The 23,082-nt window shown below is 45.5% G+C and overlaps 1 protein-coding gene across 1 annotated transcript in view; it reads right to left on the bottom strand.

Moving 5' to 3' along the window:
* SERINC5 (serine incorporator 5) overlaps positions 1 to 14,212 on the bottom strand; it is a 42,834-nt gene extending 28,622 nt beyond the window's left edge. Inside the window, exons 1-2 of the mRNA XM_059833287.1 lie at positions 14,180 to 14,212; positions 1,111 to 1,278 (exon numbers count right to left, since the gene is read on the bottom strand). Coding sequence (XP_059689270.1) covers positions 1,111 to 1,278; positions 14,180 to 14,206 — 195 coding nt within the window. The 5' untranslated portion in view covers positions 14,207 to 14,212. The remainder of the gene's footprint in view (positions 1 to 1,110; positions 1,279 to 14,179) is intronic.
* Between the last annotated feature and the right edge of the window lie 8,870 nt (positions 14,213 to 23,082).

Genomic DNA, 23,082 nt, shown 5'->3' with positions numbered 1-23,082 from the left:
CTGCTGCAGAGGGGAGTGTTTCACAGACAACTGAAAGTCAAGCACAGAAGGTAAGCAGGGCATCAACTTGACCAGCAATTGGTTAAACAAGCAAACAGCCTTAACTGTGCACCCACCAGCACTCCCTCTTGGGAGGGCAACACAAAACAACTAGATAGCCACAGCGAGGGAAGCCTTCTGAATCTCCAGGGCAAGCACATTCACAACCTCGAAGCACCCCCAATGCCGAGTTTGGTGCAGAAAACTTAATTTTTTAAGAATTAAACAATTCAGCCACTGTTCCCTTTACTTAACAGAATTCTCTTCTCGTAGTTTGTAGAGGGCGAGAGAGAGGATTTCTGCTACTGAGAGCAACTTGGGTGGCTTAAGAAACCAAACCAAAGATGTGGTACAATAGGTCTAGTGTGTGACAGCAAGCAGGCTGGTGAGCATTTAGCTTAGGAAAGTTATATTAAGACTCTGAAAGAAACTTGATTTTTAAAATCTAGTTTTAGCCACAGCTTCTTTCATGCTTTTGAAGCTTTTTAATTAAAAAGACAATTAGAGATGAATAATATCTGCTGTGGTTAGAGGCCATGTGAACACAATGACTCAAAGCACGCTGAAGAAAACCCCTTGTAAAGGATCCACAGCATTAGGCATTGCAGTAGTCTGTCACACAGCACCAAGAACACAGAAGGAAAATTATAAATGCAACACTTGAAGAGTTATTTTTTAATGTGCTGCTTCTGCTACTAAACAAGTTGCCAGAGATGAACGCAACATTAGACTGAACCAATTTGTTCTACTCGAACATGTTCCCTAACGGCCTCTAGTAACACCACCCGCACAGCAAACCTGGGATGGGTTCACTGCAGTGGGTTTCTGCACGTCGAAAGAGGAGGAAGGCTGCTAGTCCTGTGATCCTTGACTCTTCCTGTTGTGAAAGACACTAAATGGGTGAGCAATTGACAGGAGGAGGCTGAGCATGGAAAATCATCCCATCTGGGTGGGAAGTGGATGGGTGGAGGGAATTGAACGCCTCTGAGGGAGGGCCCCTATACATCAAGAGCCATGGAAGGAGCCCCATTTCCTTCCAGCGGCAGCAGTGGGTTCATCTTTCTTACTTACGTGTGTTTTCATTTCATTAGCTACTGTTGTTGACATCATGACACAACAGATGATAGTCACCAGGATGAAGTAAAGGGCATACATGAAGCGGGTGCTGGTTGACTGTTTTATCTTGGGGCAGCATTTGCAGCACAAGGAACAAGCGGCAGTACCACAGCAGCAGGCCAACTGGAAAGTAAGACAAAAACCAGAAGTCATTCCATCACCGCCTTTAGGTTTCTATTACAAAAGTCAGACAGGGAAGCTGGGAGACTTCCTGTAAAACTCCAGAATTTCTTAAGTCCTCTCCTCCCAGCTGAGCAGTATTTAAGTGGAAGCAGACTATCTTGTTTATCAAAAGCCAGTAGGTTTAAGCACATCAGTTTCTAGCTTTCCCACACCGTAAGGATGAGAGTGAAGAAGATGAGGAGGAACCACCCCTGATTTCTTAATCCTCTTCTTTGCTATCTCTGTGCAGCTTGTGGTCCTGACATGTTTCACCCAGCAGAACAGGCATTGCAATGGTTAGGCTCTACTTCCTGCAATACACTCTCCCATCTCCCCACTGAAGAAGCAAACATGCACAAGAAGGGCACAGACTCCAAAACTGTTCGCTTTTAACATACAGACAAAACTACTTTGTTTCTAAGACAAGCTGGAGTTTTTGTTTCAAAACAAGCTGCACATATCCATTTCAATTCACCAGAACCATATTGTCCTTTTTAAGGTGCCGTTTCTGGTACATGCACAGACGAAAAGCTTTTTTTTTTTTTTTTTGCTACAAAACTGTTTATGCTACTAAAGACTTCAAACAAATTAAAGGGGGAATGGAAAACTGTTTAAGCCACACGTTGGGATAGTTGTGCTGAAGACTTTATAAACAGACAACAGCTACAAAAAAACCGGAACAAACTCAAACCAACAAACAAAAAACTACATTAACAGTTCTAAATATTTTGGGCAGTAGAGAAGGAATCTGGAAATAGGTGGCTTACTGCAAACAAAGCAAAAGACAGCTGAGATTGAAGGACTCAAAATACAATGGCACCATCTAGTACTGAAGAAAGCCAGAGAAGAAATGCAACTTCATAGTTATTTAGACACACTTTGCAAAGGTGAAAGCAGTGATTCCATGTGCAAGATGGCAGGGAAAAAATCCACAGCTGCAAGGAAAATAATACCGTATCACACTTTAGCTGATACTGTCTCCAATGTTTAAATGTTATTAGAGACAGCATTCCTTGCATATTTTAGTTCTTTTCTACCTGCAACCAAGGGTCCACCAAGATAAAAACCAAGCAGCATACCAAAAAGCACGTAATTGCCTTATTCAACAGGGAAAAAGGTACAGAATAAATCCTGAAAAGGATCTAGCTTGATGTTGATAATTTCCTTGCTGTCAACAGTACTATTCACCTTCCCTGCCTTCTACTTTTCTAAAAGTCATATATAAAAATATAAGTCTTATTTTTATACATAAGGCAGCACTGTCCTCGGCCAGGCCCTTCCTTGCAACAGGCAGCAGCTTCACATGCCTCCTGTGCTTAACCCAGAAGCCACGACCACAGGAGGAATTTTTGGATGTCAGCGGGTAGCCCAGGAGCAGGGAACCTCTCTTCCAGGTCTCACTGCTGCCAACCCAATGCAACCTCACCCCTCAGCACTCCCATGTTCAAGGGGTTCCCTGTGGCTAGTGTGTCGCACAGGGGTGGTGCACTGCCAGCGCCAGGGGCTCGAGCACACCGAGGCTGCTTTTTCCCAGTGTTTCCTCAGCCCTTGGAGGGGCTGCAGGGGTGTTCAGAAGCCTCCTGCTTCCTAGCATGCAGTTGTACAAGATGGATGGGTTTTCTTAGCCCTTGCCAAGGGATTCAAAATGCACAAGTGCCACATTTGAGTCGTCCAGGTGAACCCGACTAGCTTGTATGTGCCTTCAGGTGCCAAACCACCACGCGCTATCTTCCTCCCAGGACACTTCCAGCATCAATGACCGTCTGACCCGGAGAGGGGGTTTCACGTGTGTGTTTGCACACACGCCTATCTGATATAACTCCACAGAGTCTCACAACCAGACGGGTTGATCAAAGGCCCCCAAATAATTTTGAAGAAGTGTCTTGAAAAGACTCCCAGCTCATCATTTCCTTGTCATGACTATCTGCTGCAACACCCAAGCTCAGGCTTCCTGCCTTCAGCCCTGCAGAAAGGGGGTAGCAGACAGGCCCTTGCCTCGCTCGACAGTGGCTCTTCAGTTCGCAGAAGACATGAAACGGGGACAGCCCAACCCAGCTCCCACGCTGCCCTTCTCTCGGTTCACCGCTGGATCTCACGCCAGAGGATACAGGGGCCTCAGAGCACGCAGCTGCTAAAACTGCTGCTGCTGCAAAACAGAAATCCTCCCCAAAACACACAAAGCTTCAACTGTGGGGAATACGCAGAATGGGCTCATGTTGGCACCAAAGCTGGAAATTAAAAATACTACGTGCATAAGCACATCGTGAAAGTATACTTTCAAAATAGAAGGCAGTGGTGGCTGAAAGACAATTTTATTTTTTATATGTAGTGAAATTAGCTCTTACAGCATCAGTACAAGTCCAAGAAACAAGGAAGCTATGGCAAGTTACCAGTTCAGCAAACAAATGGAATAGTAACATTTCAAAACAAAAACATACCAGAAAAGTATAATTCATCCACTTCAGAATGATGGAAAAAACAAAAAGAAAAGATTAAGACTAAAGGACCTTTCAATCTGTATCAGCCAGACCCAGAGTATCCACAATGAACTTCAACTGCTGGCCATACTCACCATAACGTTAAAAACAACAGTACAGAAGTAAAAAGGTATGCAGCTTTGGCATTTGTAAGGGGAACAACATTTTCCTAAGCCAGGTGCTAGAGAGGTCTGCCAGTGAAACCTTACCTACATCCAGCAACGTGTCTGCTATTCCAGTCCTGGGTCCCTGGAGCTGCTATTTAAAGCAACAAATACTTAAATGGAATATATAGCTCATTTCTGCATTGTTCCACATTACTTAGAGAGACTTTAATGATAGTTTCTAATACTGAGCACATACCCTATAAACTGGCAATATTTGTGAAAAACACCAATGTCTCCATCTTTTTTCAGATGCACTCCTTTAAGCACTCTGAATAGCCATGGAAACCATAGAAAGTAGGTTAGGTTATTCAGCCACAGTCCCAAATTCGGTGGTTTGGGGTTTTTTGTTGGTTTTTTTTTTTCTTTTTTTAATTCTGGTTATGACTAACTACATTCCGGAGTGGGCTGCGATGAAATAGGTGTTATCCAAAAATAAATGAAAAAGGTCTCTGTTACCAAAGAGTAAGATGCTGGCTACAACCTACTGACCCAAGAGGTTTCAAAGACGTTATCTTTGGGTGACAAACTTCAAAGCCCACATATACAACGAGTTCTCTGTTAAAAGATTGCAGTCAATGTGCAGCTAAACTATGTGGTCCTTCTGATGCCACATGCTTTCCCATGGGCATGGCCCATCTTGCCTTGCCTCTGCCTTTCAACCACAGCGAGGGTCTGGCCAGGGGCTCAGGACCCACCGGCACAGAAGTATAAGCCGGTAACAAATTCTTCCCATGTTAAGAAAAGGGTTTGTGAAAAAAAACAAGCAATGTCATAAATCTTTTACAGATTTAGCTTACCATTAAACAAAAGCTCCTCCAAAGGACGGGTTCTGCAGAAGGAAGGTGGTGTGCGGTTTTCAGGACGGAGACAACCCAGACAACCCAAGGTCTGTGATCACTGCCAGCAGGCAGGCCTTGAAAATCCTGGTCTGTACCTACAGAACTCCTTCAAAGTCCTGTGATCCTTTCAAGTCCAGGGTCCCCAAGAGCCCAGCGCAATGGCATCCAAAAACCAGGCTGCTCTGGCAGGAGTCTGTCATGCCGCAGCAGGTTCTGGCTTCAAGTTTTTCTCATCCAAAGGCTCTCACAAGTCAGGCAGCAAGTACAGCCACCCCAGCTCCTTCTCTAGCTTTACATCTCCTCACCGGGTGAACACCACAGTCTGACAATAATTACAAGCACTATGCAAATATTTATGCTTTCCACAAATGCAATCAGCCGGCTCCCTCACGCCACCCCATCACGACGCCAGTCCTCCACAATGTAGACCGGCCGCCTGCTTTGCTCGGTGCTCCTCTTTCGGAGCTCAAGGAGGGTGCAGTGCCAGCTTGCCTGAGATCCCGAAACTTGAAAACCTAGCATACTTGAAAACAGACTGCGCCACGATTTGAACTGCCTGGATGATAGCTGACTTGACTGGTTTTACAACAGCGGCTGTGGAAAGCTGAGTGGGAAATTTTTCTGTTAAAAAATATCCAAAGCACAGTTTCACAGACGTTTCTTCTGGTAGCCAGCCACTGGTTCCCCACAGCCTTTCTCCTCTGCTGGCCACTCACTCCTACCCTGGCACCAGCACCTCAGTAGCCCTGACAGTTGTTTCTGCTGCTGGGGGTGACCAAACAAAGCAACCTAAAAAAAAAAGGCTTAAAAAAAAAAAAGGAAGAAAAATGACACATCAATCCTTCTCAGCTGCTGATTTATTATTCAGTGGCAGAAACTGTTTTACCATGTCAAGCGAGGGCACAGTGTGCAGGAGGGAGGGGAGAGCAGCGGTGGATGCCTCGCAGCAGTCCCACATGCTTTGACCCTTCTCTGAACAGATGTTTCAGTGGCATTTTCCTACCACCTCCTTCGATTTGAGTGCAGTAGGTTCCTGCCAGTGCAGAGCAACAGTAATTTTTACGTGCACACATTGAGGAGCAGAAGCAAGCCGACTATAGAACAGCCCTAGCCTGTGCAAACCATTTTTCCAAATACAGGCAGGCCGGGACATATTTGCACACTCCCATCTTATCCCAGCCTGGGGCATACCTATGGTTAACAAGAGTTAGACAGGTTAACAAAACAAGGTAAAAGCAGGCTCACAAACTTGCGCACAAGCTATCGGCTCCCTACAATGAATACTCCACCAATATACACTTAACATCTGCCACACACGCAAGTCTTGATTTTTGCAAGCCGTGATCCAATCTGATAAATCAGTTGAATAAGGTATGACGGTAATGTTAAGCACACGCTTAACTATTTACATACAAGTCTGAGCAGTAAAGTGACCGTGTCCTGCCAACTGCTTTTGTAGAGACAGTGACATTTTTAGAAGGTATTTTCCACAGATGTTTCCAAAAAAATCTCAAAGGTCTTAGAAAATATTTTGCGTAGCCATTAGAATAAAGCGAGCAGTTTCAGAATCACTGCCCAAAATAGCCTATGGTATTTTTAAATTATACAGACCATAGGGAAGTATCAAGCTTATCACAACAAAGCACTCTTCCTTTTGGGAGACTTCAGCAGAAATATTAAAAATCAAAGGGAAGAAGAGCACCTTGGGAAAAAAAAAAGCGCATACTTAAATGAAATGAAGACTTAGCAGCATTTCACCTCTTCCCTCCCAACTGACTGCCTGGCCAGAGCACGTGCTTTCTGGCCTGTCCACGGAGCACAGGAATGTGCCTTGCTGAAGCTTCTTTTCATGGGGGCCTACAGCAGCTTAGTTTTTCATGCACTGCTTGATTACTTCACTGCCAGCATTATCTGGGTCATAAGATTTGCAGATAATTGGGTCACTGATCTGTTAACAGCAACGTCTGTCAAAACCACCCAAACATCTACTCTGACAGCTACACACACCATCCAAGCAGGCTGGAAAAGCAAAGCAGCCAGCCCTGCCTGAATAACATCCTGAAGTGGCTACACACCTGCCCGTGGACTTTTAGTTTCAGGAAACAGCGTCTAGCAAGCTAACCGTTTTGTTAGAGCACTGGTTCATGAAAGCAAGAGATGCCTGATGCCAGGTGTCCCAAGCGTCAGGAGTTGGGCTCAGACTATTACTGAAAATCCCACTGCTATGCATACACGTTCTGCAGAGGTTTCTTCAACTGGTCACATGATTACACAGTGCTTTGTCCCTTTGAAGTAACTAAATTCACCAAAGAGGCTTTATTTTGTCCTTTTTCTGACTTAACTGGATTTTAACTGCTGCTTCTTTAATATTCAGGCTCACCACATGGCTTACTTAAGCCAAGAGGTTTTGTGACCAGCATACCAGTTAATCAACTGACGGCCTATTTATGGGAGCACACCTCACTCTGCAAACTGTACAAAATTAAAATCGACTGCGGAAAAAAGTCACACCAGCCTAGACGCTGCCTGAACACTGCTTTCCAGTGAGGCTTTCCTGCCTCGAGCCGAGTTTCCCAAGCGAAGGGCTTGTGCCCTGCACCACAGGGCAGAACTGCCATACAGCAGCAAGCAGCTCAAAACCTAGGCAGGAATGCAGCATCTAGGACAGCTACGCCAAGAGCTAAAACACGGGTGAGCCACTGCCAGGCGCTGGCAGAGCTGAACTGAGGATGATTAGCTTCTGTCTCCGTGCTCAAATGTTAATAAGTGGTGACTCAGCTCAGCATTAGAAAATCATGTCACTACAAAATGTCTAAATGTTAAAGACTGCCCAACTGCTCTTCTCCTGATGGTTTTGGAAAAACCAAGACAATTGTTTAGTCTGACCTGAGCCTCGCAGTGTGTCATATCACCCAGCTCCCCAGTAGTACAGCTATTTTCCATTAGCATGGACCATCTGGATTTGACAGCAGTATGAGGTGGACTGGCCATCCCTCTGGTTACTTACATCTATCATTAAAAACAGAAAAAAACCCAAACCCTACCTTCTAATTTGTCTACTACAGTTCCCAGGCACTGGTTCTTGGTGAGGCTTTCTTCATTAGCTTAGAGAGCCTTTTAATTAGCTGGTCTTTTCTCCCCACTCATCAAAGAAGGAACCCAAACCGTTTACGCTCAGTCTCATTTGAAGGCTTTAAGACTTTTCCTCCCACCACCTCAGTTGTTTGGGTTTTTTTCCTGCATTCCCTCAAATTTCCCCAGTCCCTCCTACAAAATCATGGCAGCAACATCAGCCCAACGGCAAACAAGCCCAGCAAGTCACGTTGTACTTCTCCCCGACATACAGCCAAAGAAGGGGCAAGACTCTGCCCCACAGCACCCCATGCTGTGGGAGCAGCCTGCCCTCCACGCGCACCTTGCACAGGCAAGCGGCTAGCTGGCTGTATGTGAAAGGTGTATTTTATCTGCACTGGGGTCATGCCATGCAATCTACCTGCTTGAAGCATTGCTAAAGACGTTCCAGTTTAGATCAGTGTCACAACAGCCAACTTCACACACGTTTCCAGATTGGCAGGTTCAAAATGGAGCCTCCTCATGTCTTCCCATTGCTTACTTCTTGAGAAGCATTTTTAAATACAATGACTACTCGAGAAGTATCTTGAATACTATTCCTGAACAACTGTTTTGCCTGTGACTGTAACATAAGAAGCCAAGGAAAAAAACTACATGAGATAGGTCTCTTCAGAAAACATTAAGAACGGTTCCTGTTAAAACTCAGTGTGAGAGACGACAGGTTGACATATTTTGGATCACTCCTACTGGACAGAAAGAAGTGCAAAACTTTCCATTTTCCGACTGTGAACACTTACACATTTAGATACTTGACCATATGCCATCTCTAACTGCTGGATGTTCCAATCACTAAACTGCAAACGTCAGTCTCTGCGTAGTCATCGCTAGTTAAAATGACGATGAGATTGCTAGGTGTGTCAGGACTCCCTTCAAAACAAACACAGAGCCACCTTCCCCTGCATGCTGTCATGGGTAAACGCTACAGACCCCACAGCTCTGACTGGCTCGGTCCCTCACTGCCTCATGGTGTAGCACACGCTGATGTTGAAGCCTATCTCTCAGGTGACCTGAACAATGCAGTAGGTCAAATTCAGTCCACAGAATGGTTGATCACAGCCTAAAAACCTAGGAGGACAGGCATTTAATATGTCAAAACATATCAGAGCCCACACAGTTCAGAAAGAAATGGAAGCGCCATTAACTCAGGTATGAGAAGTACCTTGGAAGCAACCTAAGGTCCAAGCGTCTTCGCGTAGCTAAATTGAGAACACCATCCAGCCTCAGCATGTGTTTGGGATGACAGCAGTCGTCAGCTCCAGACGAGACCTTCAGCTTATACTGTAGTCATAGCTCAGGCTTTCATTCAATTGCTCCCCTGAAACAAGTATGTCTTGGCACCCACAACTGTGAGTGCATCCATTGTAATGAAAGTTCCAGTAAGGGAAAAAACACCCTGGAATACCTACACTTGCGAAGATTAAAATAAAAGCAGCAGTAGCATTTACATCCTTCCACAGAAAAGTATCCCCTTGCTCTTAAAAGTGAAGGCCCTGCTCTTATACTGCCTTCACTCCACAGCTGTAGAGCCATGGGTGTTTAAGCTGTTTCTTTAAATCCACAATGCCACCAACCTGTGGGATGTGAGAGGAAAAGGCTAAAAAAAAAAAATAAAAAAAATCAGGCAGCAATGGGAAATTCAGCAGGATTGAGAAAGACTATCTTCTGCCTGGAACAAGAAAGAATACCTTCTGCCTCTTACTGCAGTGCCACGGAAAGGATTCCAACCTAGCAATGCAAATGTCAAATGACACAACATTTACAGGACCTCACTGTCATTTGGTTGCTTTTCTCTCCATTTCTAATCACTTTTGAATCCAGCAGCAAATTCTATGGTAGGCAGATGGGGGCCTCAAAGATATTACTTTCTTACAATTTCCTTGAAAATAGGCAAAAGGTTTAGCAGAGAAAAAATGATGTCTCAAGCCTGAGCAAGGAAAAGGCTGCAACACAAGTTCAGTATTTATTAGAAAGGGAATCGACATAAGATACCAACCTCAATGGATAAAGCTGCAGAAAGCCAGGCTTTGCTAATTCAGTTGTTCAGGCAACCATTTGTTTAAAACAAAAACTCCATGTTTCTGCAAACAGGGAAAAACATCTTTCCCCAGTCTGTTTTTCCTAGCTGTATTTAAGTGAGGTACAGTACAATACGCTACATCAGACCTCAGGCAGCGACCTTCAGCTTCGATCATGATTAATATCGGTGGCGGGGTTGTGGGAAGGCAGCTGTGAGAGGGGGTAAGACCCACGGATAAATTTCTCTTTTTTTCACTGACCGGCTCAAGTTAAACACAGTAAACCAAACCCCTCTCACCCAGCAACACCATTTGCAGGAGAGACGTGTTTTGGGGAGCACCACGTGGAGTGGAGCCAGGAACACCACCAGCACCATCCCACAGCACTGCAGCGCATCACATCATGCACATGCCCCAGCGTCTTCAGAGGACACAAACCTGGACGATGATGACAGAGCCACCCTTTTCACCATGGAATGAAAAGAGGAGACCACGAGGACAGGACCCTTCTCAATCTGCAGATGCAAACAGGCAATGCCGGAGAGGCAGGCAGCCCTAGAGCACATGGGGGACTTCCTTCCCTTGCCCCAAAAGCCATGAGCCCCAGAAGGCATAAGATTGGCCAAGAGGTCTGGGTATAAAATGAAAATCTGACACTCTAACTTGCGGCACATCTTACTGCATTTACTACATGATACGATTTCTAAGTGCAGAACAGTATTAAAGAAAGTACTCAAGATTTAACAGACCTACAAAAATAGCTTTATAAGCTTTAAGAACTACCAGTTCTAATTGAAAAATCCATCTTCTTGAACAACCCAGCTACAACATACTGTCCCCAAAAATTAATGTTAACTATCTAAATTACATTTATTTAACTCTGGAAAAAACATATTCATTGTAATAAAGATTTTCCGCAACAGCTGCTTTTCTTAACCATGATCTCAACTTTATTCTCTCGAGAATAACTACTGAAGAAAAGCCAAATGTAAAATCCTGTTTCCTGTCAATTTAAGCAGATGTTTTTATGTAATCAAAAGCATTGTGGAGGCCCAAGCCAAACTGTATTCTCACTGCATTCTCAAAATAGGTCTACCAATGAAACACTAGCAAAAGAAGAAACATTTAGCAAGCTTATTACAGCTCAGAAACCTAAGAATCGCAATTCTCTTCAAAACAAGGTTGTATGTGGCCCAATAAAAAACAACTGCAGAAATTAAAGTTTATAAATGGCCAAGTTCCTTGAAAGCAAGTTCCCAGGGTCTACTTGGCAAGGATGTAAGTCACACAGTAATGTTAATTAAGATTATTTTAAACAATTTTTGAGTGCAAAATCAGCATAACCAAAGTACACTGAAGTTTGGCAGCTTGCCGCTGTATCCTTTAACAACAGGAATCTGGGTGGTGAAACCTGAATGCATTTATTCCGACAGGCACCATCAACTAGATGTTTAGCACGGTTTGACCCAAAACCAAAGGTACCAATCACTCATCGTCTACATCACACCAGGAAAATTTGCTGGCATTACAAATGGAGAAAAAATGGATAGTCAAGTCATGTTAACTCACAACAAAACTTTGATACCAGCTACAGACATCCACGCACAATAATTGCACTTCCACAGCTCAGAAGGACAATACCAAGTTTTCAGTCAGTTCTAGGAAAGCAGATCCACAGAAACAGAGAGGCAGATATAAGATATATACAGGACATAAATACTTCATACAAAAAACCTCCAACGCATGGGATATCAAACCCATTAAACTAGTGTATTTCAGGGAAAAAGAAGGGACCCAACATGAATGTTGTTTTTCAGGACTCGTATAAAGTTCCATCTTTCCTCAAGCACATCATCTCTGTTTCTAGAGACAGGGTTAACTTCATCTTCAGGGGGACATTTAAGGAGAGGCCAAATTCCATCTCGATATTCCAGCTTGATTAACAATACCCATAAAATGCCTGAGGAAGCTGAGTTGAGAGAAAAAGAACTTCTACCCCTTTTTTTTTTTTCTTTTCTTGTGTATTAATCATGTTGAACAAACATCCTCTCATCAAGGGTGGAATAAATCAAGCCATGAAGGCAAAGACCATTTTTCCTTTTAAAAAAGTTACACTGCATGCTATTGAAACATGGTTTATGCCATTTATCATCTTAGCCTATAAAAAGGTTATCCACACTAAGTTCGCTGGTGTAACTCCAGCAATATGCCATATTTAGCACAGATAAGTCTTACATCAAAAATAGTGCTTGAGCCAGCAGAATACATCTCCCCAGGGTATTGCATAATTTTGGCGCTATGACTGCATCCACTTAGGGCTTTTGCTTCAGCTCCAGCTTCACTAAGGAGTTCAGTTTCTTTACAGACTCCAAAGTAACACATCAGTGTCAATAAAACACATTACTATCAGATATTACCACATGGGGTAGGAACAGTGGCTTTAAGAATGCCTCAAAGTTTGGTCATGCTAAAGCCATGCCATTCACCACACGAGTCTCACAACGGTTTAATCCTCTTGGCATTAAGTTACTTCTCCAGGAGCTACACCAGAAAAAGCAATGAAAATGCAAACAGCCATGAACCACTGCAGTAACAGCACCTACTAACACCACTTTGCTCAGCTGCTCCAAAACTTATTTCACACGCTGCCAAAATGCACGTGAAGCAGCAGTCAGGGAGGCCCTGTGCTTTAAGAGGAATATCGGCAAATGCAGTTACTGCTGTCACCCACGACCACCCAGCGCTGTTTGGCGAGGCACAGGGGAGCTCGTGCAGGACAGGCGCCTGGAGGCACGCTCAGTAATCCTCCCAGCCCACTGAAAATTGAAAGAACCATGGCTGGAAGACCAAATCTAGCCTGGGATTTCAACCTTCAGGAAAGATCTGAGATTTTTTTCCAGGTGGTTCACACAAAAGCAAGAGAATAATCATATGCTGAGGGTGGGCAGAGTGACCAATGAAGAAATATCAATAGCATTAGGACCATAAGGTGTTTAAATATGTAAAACAACAGGAATAAGCTCACTGGCTAGTCTGTTGCAGACAGGGCAAGTAGTGATGGGTTTCTATTTACAATAGAAAGTGGAGATCTGGGAAAATGAAGCACAAAATACAGTGCCTGGGGGAGATGTGGTCTAACACCAGGCTAGAGAGACAACTGGTAAGAACAGGAGACCTTCTCTTGAGTGCAACCAAGGAGGAGATCTGGACCGGGCCTTGTGGCTACCCTTCTCCTCCAAGTCCGTGGTCCTTCATCTGCCAGAACTGATTCAATCAAGAAAACAGGTGCACGGCAGTAAGATGCGGAGCCCTGCATCATCATCCCATGGATGCTGATGGGCGTGGGTCCTGCACCACCCTCCATCACCACTTGCTCTTATCTCTCACCTCCTCCACCAGCACCTGCACTTGCTGAATCTTTCCACAAGCCAAATTTAAAGGGTCTGAGGAGTGCCAGGTGGCCAGCAGCTGAGAGAGAAGTTAAGACCATTCCACTTCTTAACAGCATGGGGTCTCATCGCCCCACCACCAGGCACCAGTGGCAATTATCTAACAGCCTCTGGTAGGTCGGAGTGATCTGTCACCCCTTTGGGAATTGCTCCTTGCAGTGCAGGTCTTTGGGAAGGCTCCGCTCAATGTCCGCGTCTTCATCCGCATCCCCCCGCCCCACCGCAGCCCCTCATGCGGACGCCCGCCAGCAGCGCCACTCTCCGCTGCCCGCAGACAGCCTGGGGAGACAGGCAGCCTTCAGCTGCCTCTCCGCCTGTGGCACGAGGGGAATTCATGCCGGAAACTCTGCAAAGACACCACCGTAAACACTTAAAGAGCCAAGCTTCACAGACAGGCCCCCCCGCTGCGCTCGGCTCCCCCTCTGCAAGTGCCGCTGCTATCTTAACGCCTCAGTTGCCCCGGGGAGGACGGCTCCCCCGCGGCTGACCGTGGAGAGCGCGAAGCTGCGGCCGAGGGGCGGCGGAGAGAGGCGGCCCCCCTGCCCCGTCCCGTCGCGGGCTCTCCGTCCGCCGCCGTGAGCCGTCACCACCCCGACGCCGCGGGGCGCTCCCCCCGGGACCTCGCTCCCCGCTCTCCGCCACGACCCTCGGAGCCCCGGGGCGGGCCCCCAGCGCCGTCTCCCGGAGGATGCGCCCCGCCGCCCGGTGCAGGGGGGGGCTTGCGGGGCCCGCGCCGCCCGCCGCGCACACCTGCCGGCCTCCCCGCGCCCCTCAGCCCCTCACCTGGCCGGCGCAGCAGGGCGCGGACATGCCGGCGGGGCGGCGCGGCTCGGCCTGTCTCCTTCGCTGCCTCCCTCATGCGGGAGCGGGCTGGGCTGGGCTGGGCTGGGCAGGGCAGCGCGCGGGGCGCCGCCGCCGCGGGCGGAGCCGCACCGCCTCTGCCCGGCTGCCGGCCGCGACGCCCTCGGCCCGGCCCCGCCGCCCGGCTTCCGCTGTCGTCAGCCTGCGCGGCGGGGGAGGTCCGGGCCCGGGGGCTCCGCGCCGTTTCCGCGCTCCGAGACGCCGCGTAACGGCCGCGCTGCGGTCGGCGCTACTCCTTACGGCGGGCCTCGCCAGCCGGCCTGCGCCGCCCCTGGCCCGCCTTCCCCCAGCGAGGGGGCACCCTCCGAACCGGGAGCCCCCCGTCCGGCGGTGGGGAGAGCACCCATCCTCCCAGCCGGGCCCCGGGGGAGCTGCGCCTCGGCTAAAGGCGGCAGCGCCTTTGTCTTCCGCAGCCGTCAGCGCAGCGTGTTCGAACTTTCTTATTTCGCTTGTCCCAGCCAACAGCAGTGTCAGTGCCATCGGCGGCTCTGCCGTTCAGGCTGAATCCGTGCAGGACTGACCTCCGCAGGGCGTCCGGCCCTCAAGGGGACTGCTGAGGTGACTTGCCTGCTCACGCGCCCTCTAAAGCACCTGTTTCGTAGTAGCTGGAATTCAACAGACTCACTCGGTAAGACAAATAAACACAGGGATCTTAAAACACCGGGCATCAAACGTAAGTTTGACGCTGCAGTGCACCAACCTTGCGTTCAAGCTGCTTTGCTGCATCCCGTGGCCCTTAGGCTGCCCGCACCTTCACAGAAAAGTCGTGTTTGTTCAAAGGATGGCTTGAGGGCTGTGCTTTCCTAACAGGAGCTGACATCTTCCCCGGTGTTTCCGAAATAATTTCTCCAGCATCGTTGCTAGGAATCGAGTGCAGTACTAGGCAGTAGCTGAGCATTTCTGAGCTTCCTATGTGATGATAGGGTATCTTGGCTATTGCAGACAAAGCCACCGAGCTTTGAGGGTCTCTCTGAAAAGACTCCCTCGCCTTGTCTGCTTTGCTGCCTCTGTGTGTGTGTGCTATAATATTTAAGGTAACTATTTGGAACTGTATTTCTAGTCTCAAAATGCCCTAGCTTTAGGAATTCGGTGCGACTAAAAGCTATTAAACCGCACACAGGTACATACATGTAGCTACATGTACCAAAAAGGGAATTGGTATGGATTGCAGGATGTAGTGCATATAACTCTTTCCTCATCTGTGCAAACAAACAGAAAATTGATGCTTTAGGAAGTGGATCATATGATGAATCAGCCTTATGTAATTTGGCGGTCTTCTGGGGACTGAAGAGACAAGAGTTACCATAAGGGTACAGTTTATAAAAAGCAGACGTGCTTTATTTTCAATGGTGCTCTAGCATCTGCATACACTCAGTTAGAGACGGGGTATTTACCACTGTTGTATGATTAATGCTGTCAAACAGATGGTTATTTAGCGGCAAAGGACACCAGCTTGCGGGCATCACAGAGGACCCCACCACAGCTCAGGCACTGATGCAGCTGACATTCCTGCTCTGTAGGAGCAGCAAAAGCCCCAATCTCAGGTAAGGACTCCTCAAGTCAGGACTAGGGGTAGGAGTCTCAGCACACCTTCTCTGATTTACAGCTCCTCTCCCCAGAGGCAGGGCTGAAGAGAAAGAATCAAGAATTGAACAACAGATAGGAAAGCACTGTGGCCAGCAAACAGGCAACGGAAAACCGCTGGTGTTTTTAACTTCGAAACTTAAGCACAAAGCATGTGGTTAAGACACGGGAACATGAGCATGACAGCATAGTAAGAACTCAGCAAAACTGCCTTCATCTTCTATTTCATACACAATCCTGAGATTCCGTTTCTTATACAATCATGAGAAGCTGACTAGTCAGGCTTTGCTTAATTTCCACATCTGCAAAATCAACTCAAAACATGAAGGAGAATCTGACGTTTAATTTAAATATGAAACTGTCTTGCACAGAGAGACTGGTGAAGGTGACATACGGGTATGGTGGAAGAGTACGCCCACATCAGCATGTCTGCGGTAGCAACAAGCATTCACTGAGTGGGGAACACCATTAATTCACTGCTCCATGCAAGTCCGTTAATGCCAGCACCGTTATCACTGACACAAATAAATCCAGCCTTTGCACTGAAGAAAACAGCGGAGCTCTCTAACGGGCTTTCCAATCAGTTAGAGCACCCCAGAGCCCTGGGATGTGCGCGTTGTCTTTTTAAGTAAAAAATTCATCACCAGAAAGGCTTGGACTTCCCTGCTGTGTTACTGGCAAGCATTAAGCGGGCTAATAGCAATGCAATGAGCAGATGTTACTGCGTGAAAAGAACTGTCACTCTGAAACTATCCATGCATTTAGAGTAAGGTTTACCCATCAAATACATATTCTGAAATCAGAGAAGGCTGTTGTGTTCCCCTAATCTGATTTACTGGCCAGAAATCTTCAAACAGTAACTCCCGCCTCAAACTGTTCCTTTTGGCACTGTAAAAAGTGCCTCTTTGAAGAGATGCTAATTCTGACTTAGGGCTTTCAAGTGACAGGGAATCTATAGCATCAGTAGAGAAAGGCAAGATGCTTTGGCTTTGCTTTGTATAAAGAATTTTACAAACACAGATTTACAGAGATTTAATGAGTCAGGCAGAATGGGGGCAAGAAGTGGCCCCCTGGTAAGACAGACAGCGAAGGAGTACCCAGGAATGGAGTTAAAACTCTGGTTCCAGTTCAGGTGCTGGGGAGCGAGGGATGAAGGTAAGTGTTCAGATAGAAGTTGTAACTATGTGGCACTTCCCAGAAGAAATCCTGGTAAGAAGCCAGTTGTGCCCCTGGAGCGAGCCACCTTCCTCACCCACTGCGTGGGCAAGCAGAGCAGAGTAGCAGAACCCGAAGCCCCAGAAGCACGTCACTTTGATCCACTTACCTTCAGGGAGCCTACAAAACTCTGCCTGCAAGATATCCGGCCCCATTTCGTACACCCCAGTGACCTGTGACACATCGGCGCCGCTCAAGCTTAGATCCCACTGCAGTTTCTCTTGCAGCTGTTGCACCTTTACATGCATCCCCTTTACTCGTTCCCAATACATTTCTACATGGATCACTGTAACAGAAGCAGAGGTTCTCACTGTCACCCTTCACTGTGAGAAGAATGCAGTATTACTACCTCTATAGAGAACTCAAAAGATGTTAGTGGTGAGGGAGAAAGCTTTTTGGCATAGTATAGGGAAATCCTAACTTACCAGGAATGCTCAAGGACACTCTGCTTCCTCAGTACTCACATAGTATGAACAGCTCAGTGTATTTCAGGGTAAGAATATTAGGAATTGTGCTGTTTTGTTCACACCTTCTGAAATGAAGCTGCAACTTGGAATGATGCTTTCAATGTTTGGTAATTTCAAGATTTTTCAGTAATTAAAGGGTTTTGGTTTATGCCAACTGGCAAAGAGAAAAGCACAAAAAGTCTGCATCCAACGAGAAGGAGAAATCTACCATTTGGCTGTTTTTCAGGTGAAATGAAATACAGAAAATCTTTCCAAATGTAAACGCAATCAGAAAGAAAACAAAACCAGATTGTTACACATCATGGTGGCCACTTACATAAAATTAGTTCATTTTTATAGTGTAAAGTTAGACTTCATATGCCTGTGAAAATAAAAAAAGATGTGAAATTGCTTTTTAGGTAAATGTATATTTTGCTTGAGTCTAGCAATTAGACACCAGTCAAAAATGTGGTTATGAGAAGGAGGGGAAATGTCTGCGCACGTGCACGCACGTATTCTGGAAACCACTGCTTAGATCCAAACTGAACCTCTTGCACAGCTAATGACCTAACTGCTGTGATGTTTGCTGCAATAGCTTCCTGTGGAAAAGGTATTCCAGTAAAGGTGAGCACCATGCAAAGGTGTGATCAGACAGTAAAAATAATACATTTACCCCCTAGTGTGTGTGACTGCAAGACCATCCCCCTCTCACAGTCTAGGTGGCTGCAGGCCATAATAAACTCATGACTTCCTCAGGTTTTTTTCCACGTATGCACCAGCACCTGGAATATGGACCACTTCTCTCCAGATCCTCTTAGGTAGCCAAGGGCTTCCAGAACCTTTGGATATCTTCCAAAAGTCAGTGTATCTAGGAATCGTGCCAGGACCAGCTGCCTCAGCACAGTATAGCCCAGCTGTAGAGGGCTGACAAAAAGCAGGCAGGACTAGCCCACTTAGACACAAAGGCACACCGTTAGCAATTGAAGCATTTCGAGATGTTCTAATGCTGGACTCAGTGCAGGAAGCCCAAGGGCAGCATATGGCCCATGTCAGCATTTGCCGAGCGCACCAAATCACCAGTTACTCTTTCAGCTCAGACTTCTTGGCCGCTACATCTTACTTACTAGATTCTCCAGTTGCTACTCTGCTTAAAAATAAAGAAATAAGCAAGTGCATTACAATAATGGCTGCAAAGAGTCCAATGACAGAAAAAAGTGTAACTTTTATGTTGTCTTTTGATGTTTGAGCTTTTAGGATCTAAGCTTTCAAGCTGTTGTCAGTCTCTCTAGGGGTGGAAGATTGTATCTCCCAGCAGCAGCTTTCAGAAAAGCATCAGTTGGCTTGGGATCTAGTAACAGACTTACATACTATAGCATGTTACTGCTATAATTGGATGATCACCTTCAAGATCGTGTGTGGAGGTGCAGGGAGGCACACAGAGCAACTATAACAGCAAAAAGAGCACTGAATGATCTGCCAGTGCAAGGCGAGAGCAACCTGCAACTATAAATCTCCAAGATGGCGCTGATGACAGGGGTGACAGAGACTGTCAGTGCATGTGGGGCCAGACACAGACATGTAATGCTAAATGGTGGCATCTTCCACTATATCTTTATTAGTGTTCTGTAATTCACACTCATCTTTTCTACCTGGTAGTAGTTATTTAAAAAAAAAAAAAATCAAAAGGAAAAAAAATCCATGCACTTAAGCAGTCAAATTTGGTTAGATTCTGATCAAATGAAATGTTTTAAATCACTCGTTGGACTTGAAAGCAAGCATTTCATAGCATTTGAAGGTTTTAGTATTAAAAAAACCCACAAGGCTGGTATTTCCAGGCAAATTTGCTTAAAAAACCCCTTTTATTCTGAGAATGATAGTTTAATAAACTGCTTGCTTAGTTGTTTTTTCACTCCAGTGTTAATTCAAAGTGGATTAAAATCTGCATTGTCTATTAAGGAAATGCACCAACTAAACCTTTCTAAGTAAGTTAATTTTGGTAACCAAAGTACAGAAGAGTAATATTCCACAGCTTTGCACTGAACTCTCCAGGTGCTGCATATGCACACTCTTTGTTGACCCTTTTTAGCACAGTACCATGTAATGCCAATTATAAATATCATTCTTTCTGACCTCTCAGCAACTGTATGCACTATAGCTTTTCATTCCTAAATCAGGATTTTATTATATGATGTTTCAGGTTTCTTCATCACAGCTAATAACCTTTACCCTACAAATAACTGACATCATAGACATTTAACTGGGGTGACACTAACAAAACATTGTGCTAGGAGAAAAGGAGACAGCAGTGTTTCCCAGCACATTTACACATTTCTGACACTCAGGTAACCAGCCAGCAGCAGGGAGTTTGGTGCTGGCTTGAGGCACTAGGTCTTACTGGAGTTGATGAGTGATGGAAGGAAGGAAGCCTGGATGCCCCTGAGTTACTAGATAAGGTCAATACGAAGGGTCTTATTAAAGAAGTGCTACAAGAATATGAAGTTAAGCAGGCTCAAGCTGCATGCTGACAGACAGCCCAGTTCTCCATCCTTACAAGGAGCTTCAAGCTGGCAGAGTAATGATTCTCGGAGAGACAAGTGTTAGGTTAAGATCAGGCAGTTGTTACCACATCCAACCATCTGCCTTATTTCTCTGTCAGACACCGCCTCTAGTGGCAAGGAAAACTGATCCAGTTGTCTATCAGCATTTCAACTTCTGCAATTAAGTCTGATAGATTAAAATAGATTTCTACCATCATATATGCAGGTAAAAACCATGGTGGCATGTCTTTCTGCACTGTTGGCTTCCTCAGGATGCTGATGTGAGAAAACCAGAGGAAGCCCCTGAACATACAGATAAGTTTCAAGTAGCAAGAAAGACAGTTTTACATTTGTCAACTCAGTAGTAAGCTTGTTCAGAATTGCCAGATTGCAATACTTCATTAATTATCTGTTAATTTTGTCAGGGAACTTCTTCCTTTAAAAAAAAAAAAAAAATACATATTCATTCACGGATGGCAAATCCATGCAGGACAGCGTAAGTATTCTTTGAGGGTACCTGCCTATCAGTCTGGCCCAAACTGGAGGTTTCCCAAAACCAGAGCACATAGCTCACAACCTGTTGTCACAGTCAGCCTAGTGTAATTGCCAGTGTTCCTGCTGAAGTGGCACAAATTTCTTGTAGTAGGCAATAAACCACATTCCACTAATGCTTTCTGATTAAGAGTGAAAGGCCCCTTCTCCTCCTCCCTTCTCTGCATACCATCCTGTTCTTATCACAGTAATGTATGCTGTTAGCATGAAGGTTTCTGGGCACAGTTTGAGCTGACAGCACTAGAGGAAATGGACACAATACTGATGTCTCTGCGCTGACCACACAGCAAGCCTCTCAGAAAATCCTCGTGCAGGACCTGCCTGCCTGTGGATTTGATTCTTTGGGTGGAAGAGACAGAATCGGTCCCCCCCCCCCCCCCCCCACCCCGTCCTTTTATTTAAAAGAGTTAAGTTTCTAAAAGGAAATAAATAGACATTTTCTGAATTAGCTGCTTACAAATAGAAGAAAAAAAAATACTAGACTTGAACACAGAGATGATACGAGGCTAGTTCAATAGCATCAAAACAGAGATTTTATTCCAGCTCTATTCTAGAAAATAAGAAATTGGCATTATATGATGAACAAAATTTGGCCAAGCTAAGTTCTCAAGCTAATGAGAACAGCTGCTTCTGGAGCCTTCCTAGTAGTGGTGGTGGGCTATAGGAGGAACAAATCTAATTCCCAGCAGGTCTTCGGGAAGATTAGAATAAACAGATTTTCCCAGGCAGTGTTGTATTTTGGAGCCAAACAGAGGCTGCTGCCATACATGTCTTTTCCCCAGCCTCTCACACTACTGAATATCAGCAAGGTGTATGTCAAAACATAGCCTCCCAAAAGTGTTCAAAGCATTCACAGTTCAGCTCTCCGAGAAGCTTCTCTATCTCAACCTGACAAGCTACATCCAGACCTAGCCCTGTTTTATCCTGTGATGTTTATTACAGCCATGTGGAGAGCATACTTTACCTGAGAGATGAAGCTGACATAGTTGAGTATGAAATGCAAGGCAGAACAGAGGGATTCAAAGAAAAGTGGGCCTAACTATAGCCTTTTTTGTAATGATCCCTCCCTTCTCTTGAAGAAGCAAATGAGAAGTAGAAGGTCACAGGTGAAACCTGCTCTGTAAAGGAATCATTACACTGGAGCACATGGAGCATAAACATTTGTGCACCAGAAGAAATGGCTGAGCAGGGGTTAAGTGAGCAGTGTACATGCAGTAAGTCAAGAGAAAGAGAACAGTGACAAAAGCCAAGAACAAACACAGGTAAAAGCAAAGAACTGGCAGTGCTGCCTGGAGCGCTGACAGCATAAAGGCCACACCATGGGTAAGACCATACAACAAATGCAAAGCAACAACTGGATGTTACAGCTCAACTTGGCTCTGAGCTTTCTTTGCCAAAACAAAAAGGCTGCAGGGATCATGCAGCGTTGGCACCAATCAAGAACCAGGGAGACAAGATGAGGACATGATAGCTAGCAGTCCTTATTCTCCATGCCACCACAAGTAATCCTGGTATTTGTGAGAAAATGAAATCAATTTTGTTTAAAACAGAGAGCACCTTCCCCTTCTGTATTGTGTGCTCATACGACGAGTTTTGTTACATTTATTGTGGCCACAATGTGGAAGGAAGAAAACAAAGTTTTAATTCAATTATATAAACACTATCAGTACAATGCATAGAAGTTACTCAAATTCCATTAAGTCTCAAGGTAAAAGCTATCAAGTTTGTAAAGAGGAGTACTAACCTTTCAGGAAGAAACACCAGCAACTCATGGTAAGAAGGTGGTAAGGGCAGAAGAATGGTCTCAACCCAATAGAGAAGGCATTTAGTTTATGTTCCAGTTTGCACAAGTGTGCAACTTAGACCTTTGCACAAGCATGCACATTGCAGGCTCAAGACAAACCATCCTTGATTGTTGTGGTTCTGAGCAGAAGCCAAGTATATTGCAGCAGCAATGACTTGCAGATTCAATGAGTTGGTGTGATAAAAGACAGATTGGCAAAGCTGAAGCATGATACAAAGCTTACAAGGTAACCAAGTCACAGATTAAACAGTATTTAGTTGACTAATTACATATGATTGCATATCAAGTTATACTCACCAGGAGTCCCAAATATTCTATACACTGACGGTACAGAACACGCCCCAACCGTACCCGCAGTGCACAGTATGCCAGATGAATTGCAGTGCAGGAGCTGGAAGGGAACAGCTCCTGAACTTACATTATATAGAAGCATTGCTATTTTTGAGCATCTGCTGTGGTAAACATGTGACTCAAAGCATACAAGACAGTAGCCTTGGTCACCCTCTTTCTTCAACCCCACTCTTACAGAGCACAGTAACTGTGCTCTATACATTAAAACACCAACTGCCCATTGAACTCAGTTCCTACTTTACAACTTTTGCCAATAGGAGCTTAGAGGATTGCTACTTTTCTACTGGAAAGGGTGTCCTTCAGGGAAGGGTATTGTCTAGGCACATGCAGCATTTG

This window comes from Gavia stellata, chromosome Z, assembly GCF_030936135.1.
Source record: "Gavia stellata isolate bGavSte3 chromosome Z, bGavSte3.hap2, whole genome shotgun sequence".
Taxonomy (NCBI): domain Eukaryota; kingdom Metazoa; phylum Chordata; class Aves; order Gaviiformes; family Gaviidae; genus Gavia; species Gavia stellata.
Note: the sequence above shows the minus strand (reverse complement) of the source record. Positions and strands in the feature narration are given on the sequence as shown.